This window comes from Scomber scombrus, chromosome 7 (assembly GCF_963691925.1).
Source record: "Scomber scombrus chromosome 7, fScoSco1.1, whole genome shotgun sequence".
In the NCBI taxonomy this organism is placed as follows: Eukaryota; Metazoa; Chordata; class Actinopteri; order Scombriformes; family Scombridae; genus Scomber; species Scomber scombrus.
In genome coordinates, this window is record NC_084976.1 from 32,781,311 (window position 1) to 32,787,524 (window position 6,214).

At 36.7% G+C, this 6,214-nt stretch overlaps 1 protein-coding gene across 1 annotated transcript; it reads right to left on the reverse strand.

Moving 5' to 3' along the window:
• Positions 1-3,753: 3,753 nt before the first annotated feature.
• On the reverse strand, positions 3,754-5,353 carry LOC133983125 (thioredoxin-interacting protein-like). The gene is made up of 4 exons (XM_062422082.1): positions 5,146-5,353; positions 4,613-4,759; positions 4,215-4,535; positions 3,754-3,910 (listed from the first exon to the last, which is right to left on the reverse strand). The coding sequence occupies exons 1-4, from the start codon at positions 5,317-5,319 to the stop codon at positions 3,872-3,874; spliced, it is 681 nt and encodes a 226-aa protein (XP_062278066.1). The 5' UTR covers positions 5,320-5,353; the 3' UTR covers positions 3,754-3,871.
• Between the last annotated feature and the right edge of the window lie 861 nt (positions 5,354-6,214).

Consider the following 6,214-nt stretch of genomic DNA (forward strand, 5'->3'; position numbering starts at 1 on the left):
ATGCAGTTGTTCAACGTCTAACCTCTTCTCAGACTCTACAGGTCTGTTTCTAAGATGCCTATATATGTATATATATATATATATATATATATATATATATATATACATATATATATATATATATATATATATATATATATATATGTATATATATATATATATATATATACATATATATATATATACATATATATACAGGGATGCTCGATATTGACTTTTCTGCCGATATCCGATATTCCCCAACTCTTAGTTTCCGATACCGATATTTGCAGGCTTTTTACACCAAAACTATTATTAGGTAACAACATAACATATCTCCTACTGTGGAATTAACACATTATGACTAATTTTATTATGATGCTCCACTGGATGCAAACATAAATGCAACATGGCTTTCCACATGTAAACACTGTCTGTGCAAAATAATTACGACTTTATTCTCCTAATATTACGACTTTATTCTCCTAATATTACGACTTTATTCTCCTAATGTTACGACTTTATTCTCCTAATATTATGACTTTTTTCTCGTAATATTACGACTTTATTCTCATAATATTTTATGACTTTTTTCTCGTAATATTACGACTTTTTTCTCCTATTACGACTTTTTTCTTGTAATATTATGACTTTTTTCTCGTAATATTACGAATTTTTTCTCGTAATATTACGACTTTTTTCTCGTAATATTTTATCACTTTTTTCTCGTAATATTACGACTTTTTTCTCCTAATATTACGACTTTATTCTGGGATTATTACAACTTTATTCTCGTAATACTACGACTTTTTCTCGTTATATTTTGACTTTTTTCTCGTAATATTACGACTTTTTTCTCGTAATATTTTATGACTTTTTTCTCGTAATATTACGACTTTTTTCTCCTAATATTACGTCTTTATTCTCCTAATATTACGACTTTTTTCTCGTAATATTATGACTTTTTTCTCCTAATATTACGTCTTTATTCTCCTAATATTACGACTTTTTTCTCGTAATATTATGACTTTTTTCTCGTAATAGTACGACTTTTTTCTCATAATTTTACGACTTTTTTGTCTCGTTATATTACGACTTTATTCTCGTAATATTACGTCTATATTCTGCTAATATTATGACTTTATTCTCCTAATATTACGACTTTATTCTTGTAATATTACGACTTTATTCTGGGATTATTACAACTTTATTCTCGTAATATTACGACGTTTTCTCGTTATATTTTGACTTTTTTCTCGTAATATTACGACTTTTTTCTCGTTATATTTTATGACTTTTTTCTCCTAATATTACGACTTTATTCTCCTAATATTACGACTTTTTTCTCGTAATATTACGACTTTTTTCTCGTAATATTACGACTTTTTTCTCGTTATATTTTATGACTTTTTTCTCCTAATATTACGACTTTATTCTCCTAATATTACGACTTTATTCTCCTAATATTACGACTTTTTTCTCTTAATATTACGACTTTTTTCTCGTAATATTTTTACTTTTTTCTCGTAATATTACGACTTTTTTTTCGTTATATTTTTACTTTTTTTTTTACTTTTTTTTTTATTACGACTTTATTCTCCTAATATTACGACTTTATTCTCTTAATATTACGACTTTTTTCTCGTTATATTTTTACTTTTTTCTCGTAATATTACGACTTTATTCTGGGATTATTACAACTTTATTCTCGTAATATTTTATGACTTTTTTCTCGTAATATTATGACTTTTATCTCCTAATATTACGTCTTTATTTTCCTAATATTACGACTTTTTTCTCGTAATATTATGACTTTTTCTCGTAATATTATGACTTTTTCTCGTAATATTTTATGACTTTTTTCTCGTAATATTTTATGACTTTTTTCTCGTAATATTACGACTTTTTTCTCCTAATATTACGACTTTTTTCTCGTAATATTCTGACTTTTTTCTCGTAATATTACGACTTTATTCTGGGATTATTACAACTTTATTCTCGTAATACTACGACTTTTTTCTCGTTATATTTTGACTTTTTTCTCGTAATATTACGACTTTTTTCTCGTAATATTTTATGACTTTTTTCTCGTAAAATTACGACTTTTTTCTCGTAATATTTTATGACTTTTTCTCGTAATATTATGACTTTTTTCTCGTTATATTTTATGACTTTTTTCTCCTAATATTACGACTTTATTCTCCTAATATTACGACTTTTTTCTCGTAATATTTTTACTTTTTTCTTATAATATTACGACTTTTTTCTCGTAATATTACGACTTTTTTCTCGTAATATTTTTACTTTTTTCTCGTAATAATACGACTTTTTTCTCGTTATATTTTTACTTTTTTCTCGTAATATTACGACTTTTTTCTCCTAATATTACGACTTCATTCTCCTAATATTACGACTTTATTCTCTTAATATTACGACTTTTTTCTCGTTATATTTTTACTTTTTTCTCGTAATATTACGACTTTATTCTGGGATTATTACAACTTTATTCTCGTAATATTACGACTTTTTTCCTCGTTATATATTTTTACTTTTTTCTCGTAATATTACGACTTTTTTCTCCTAATATTACGACTTCATTCTCCTAATATTACGACTTTATTCTCTTAATATTACGACTTTTTCTCTCGTTATATTTTTACTTTTTTCTCGTAATATTACGACTTTATTCTGGGATTATTACAACTTTATTCTCGTAATATTACGACTTTTTCTCGTTATATTTTTACTTTTTTCTCGTAATATTACGACTTTATTCTGGGATTATTACAACTTTATTCCTCGTAATATTACGACTTTTTTCTCGTTATATTTTGACTTTTTCTCGTAATATTTTATGACTTTATCTCCTAATATTACGTCTTCATTTTCCTAATATTACGACTTTTTCTCGTAATATTATGACTTTTTTCTCGTAACATTACGACTTTTTTCTCCTAATATTAAGTCTTTATTTTCCTAATATTACGACTTTTTTCTCTTTATATTTTGACTTTTTTCTCGTAATATTACGACTTTTTTCTCGTTATATTACGACTTTATTCTCCTAATAGTACGACTTTATTCTCGTAATATTATTACTTTTTTCTCGTAATATTACGACTTTATTCTCCTAATATTACGACTTTATTCTCCTAATATTACGGTCTTAATACTCCGTCGTACGAACAGAATGAGTCTCTTACATGATTTTAATAAAAGTTTAGAACCAATGACGTGTGAATGAGTCTGTAAAACATCACATTTAGGCTCAATGTTTTGTTGTCATGGCAACCAAGAGGAAAAGCAAAGACATGATCATTAAACAGCACTGTGTTTGCATTTATCCTCTCTTCTGTTTCTAAGTATTTTTTATTGTTTTGCAGTCATACTACATGTTTGTTTTTTGTCTCCCAGCTTTACATGTTGTTTCTTTTATATCTCATATATTGTTTATTGTTTTATGTTCATGTTTGACCTGCTCTGAATATTAAATCAACTTTACTGACACACAGCAAACAGAACAATCAGGCGTGAATCATATTAAACTCATTTATTATTTGAATTAAAAAAATATAAATCTTTCTCATTTGTACAAAACAACAATAATCATAATAACAACAATAATAATAATAATAATAATAATAACAATAATAATAATAATAATAATAATAATAATAATAATAATAATAACAATAATAATAATAACAACAATAATAATAATAATATATACAGGTGAAACTTTCTGAAACTCCACAAAGTAAAAAACAAAAAACATCAGAAACTTTTTACTTTTTATCTACAAAACAAATAAAATCATCACTAATAAACTGCTGAGTCATCATTAATAAATCCTGGGGGGGGGAAGTCGTGGGGGGGGGGCAGGAAGTCATCCTCAGGAGACATTCTCAGGTTTGTTTGCAGCGTCGTCGACCTGAAAACAATGAGACACACAATGATCAAATAAAAACCGTTGTAGGCAGGGGGGGGGGTGGGGTTAGGGTAGGGTCTCACCTCGCTGTAGGCGGGGGGGGGTTAGGGTAGGGTCTCACCTCGCTGTAGGCGGGGGGGGTTGGGTTAGGTCTCACCTCGCTGTAGGTGGGGGGGTTGGGGTTAGGTCTCACCTCGCTGTAGGCGGGGGGGGGTTAGGGTAGAGTCTCACCTCGCTGTAGGCGGGGGGGTTAGGGTAGGGTCTCACCTCGCTGTAGGCGGGGGGGGGGTTAGGGTAGGGGTCTCACCTCTCTGTAGGCGGGTGGGGGGGCGTAGAACCTTTCCGGCGCCTTCATGACGAGCCCCCCGTCTTCCTCGTCGTCCTCAGCGCCGTCGTAGTCCAGCAGCAGCGGCGTTCTTACTCTCAGGTCTCTGTGTATGTTGCTGTAGCTGGGGGGGGCAGAGGGGAAGGAGGACCAGCTGCTCACCGACCCCCCCTGGCTGCCAGGGATCCGGCGCCGCTGCTCATGCTGCTGGTTTCTGCTGCCGACGGCGCTGAACGGAACCGTGCCGATCACCAGAGGAAGCTCCAGAACCAGCTTCTCACTGCCGGGGATGTGCAGGTAGATCTGAGGAGGCGTTACCTCACTGTTATCATTCATAGCTAATATTATTTATTATTTATTATCTAATGCCCCCCCCTCACCATGAGGGCGTAGTCCACCCTGATGATGTCACAGCCCAGCAGCGACGGCCTCAGTCTGGGCACTCGGATGGTTTTTCCCTGCCACATGTCGCACATTCCTGAGATGATGTGGTTCCCTCGGACCGCCGCCAGCTTCTGAACCGACACCTGAGACACAGAGAGAGGGGTCAGAGGTCAGAGGTCAGGGGTCAGAGGAGAGGAGGAGAAGAGAGGAGGAGAGGAAGATAGGAGAGGAGGAGAGGAGAGGAGGAAAGGAGAGGAAGAGGAGAAGAGAAGAGAGGAGGAGAGGAGGAGAAGAGAGGAGGAGAGGAAGAGGAGAGGAAGAGGAGAGGAAGAGGAGAGGAAGAGGAGAAGAGGAGAATTGGAGGAGAGGAGAGGAAGAGGAGAGGAGAGGAAGAGGAGAGGAGAGGAGAGGAGGAGAGGAAGAGGAGAAGAGGAGAATTGGAGGAGAGGAGAGGAAGAGGAGAGGAGAGGAAGAGGAGTAGAGGAGGAGAGGAGAGGAGGAGAGGAAGAGGAGGATCAGGGGGCGTTACCTTGGTGTGTCCGTCGGCGACGTACGAGTGCTTAGCAACGATCGCGGCCTTCGGAACGACGATACGTGAACACGTGTTCTCAAACTTGGCGTTGACGCTGATTTCTTCTCCCTCACAGAATCCCTTCCTGTCGATCTTTGCACTGATGGACACCTGACCGTCAGGGATGAACATGCACGTCACCTTCTTCTGTTTGGAGCAGGCGGCTGGAGCCTGGTGGGGGGGGGGGGGGGGGGGGGGGGGTGAGGAGGGAGGAGGAGGAGGAGGGGGGGAGGAGGAGAGGGGAGGAGAGAGGGTTGGTTATTATATATATATATAGTCATTAGAGGAGGCAGGAGAGGAAGAGGAGGAGGAGGAAGAGAGGAGGAGGAGAGGGGGAGAAAAGAGGAGGAGAAGAGATGAGGAGAGGAGGAGGAGGAGGAGAGGAGAAGAGAGGAGGAGAGGAAGAGAGGAGGAGGAGGAGAAGAAAGGAGACGAGGAGAGGGAGAGGAGGAGGAGGAAGAGAGGAGGAGGAGAGGAAGAGGAGGAGAGGAAGAGAGGAGAGGAAGAGGAGAGGAAGAGGAGAGGAAGAGGAGAGGAAGAGAGGAGGAGGAGAGGAAGAGGAGGAGAGGAAGAGAGGAGAGGAAGAGGAGAGGAAGAGGAGAGGAAGAGGAGAGGAAGAGGAGTAGAGGAGGAGAGGAAGAAGAGGAGGAGCAGGTCGTTAATGTTTCTCTGATCGCTCATCAATACTTCATCACATTAGAGCTGCAATCAATCAATCAATCAATCAATCAATCAATCAATCAATCAATCAATCAGTCTGAAGGTGGATCTGAGTTTAACGTCTTCATCAAACAGCTCGACCTCATTACTCATGTTGTTGATCGTTGGTCGTCGTGACAACCGAGTCAAAACCCATTAAAATGCAGCAGAAAGCACGAAGCTAATAAGTGGACCTTGAGTTCAGACTAAATTATAAAACAGTTAATCAGCTGATTGATTAGTTATTGATCGATCTGCTGATAGTTTTCCTGATTCATTGATTATTAATGCGGATCAATAAATGATTTATATCTGTGTGAAAATGTGA

What these genes read in the sequence shown, in the direction of transcription:
- LOC133983125 (XM_062422082.1), bottom strand. Translation starts at nt 5,319, where the DNA reads ATGTTCATCCCTGACGGTCAGGTGTCCATCAGTGCAAAGATCGACAGG. An exon ending in TCGCCGACGGACACACCAAG is followed by an intron (nt 4,760 to 5,145) that starts GTAACGCCCCCT and finishes TCTGTGTCTCAG; the next exon opens with GTGTCGGTTCAGAAGCTGGC. An exon ending in CCCCACCCGCCTACAGAGAG is followed by an intron (nt 3,911 to 4,214) that starts GTGAGACCCCTA and finishes CATTGTTTTCAG; the next exon opens with GTCGACGACGCTGCAAACAA.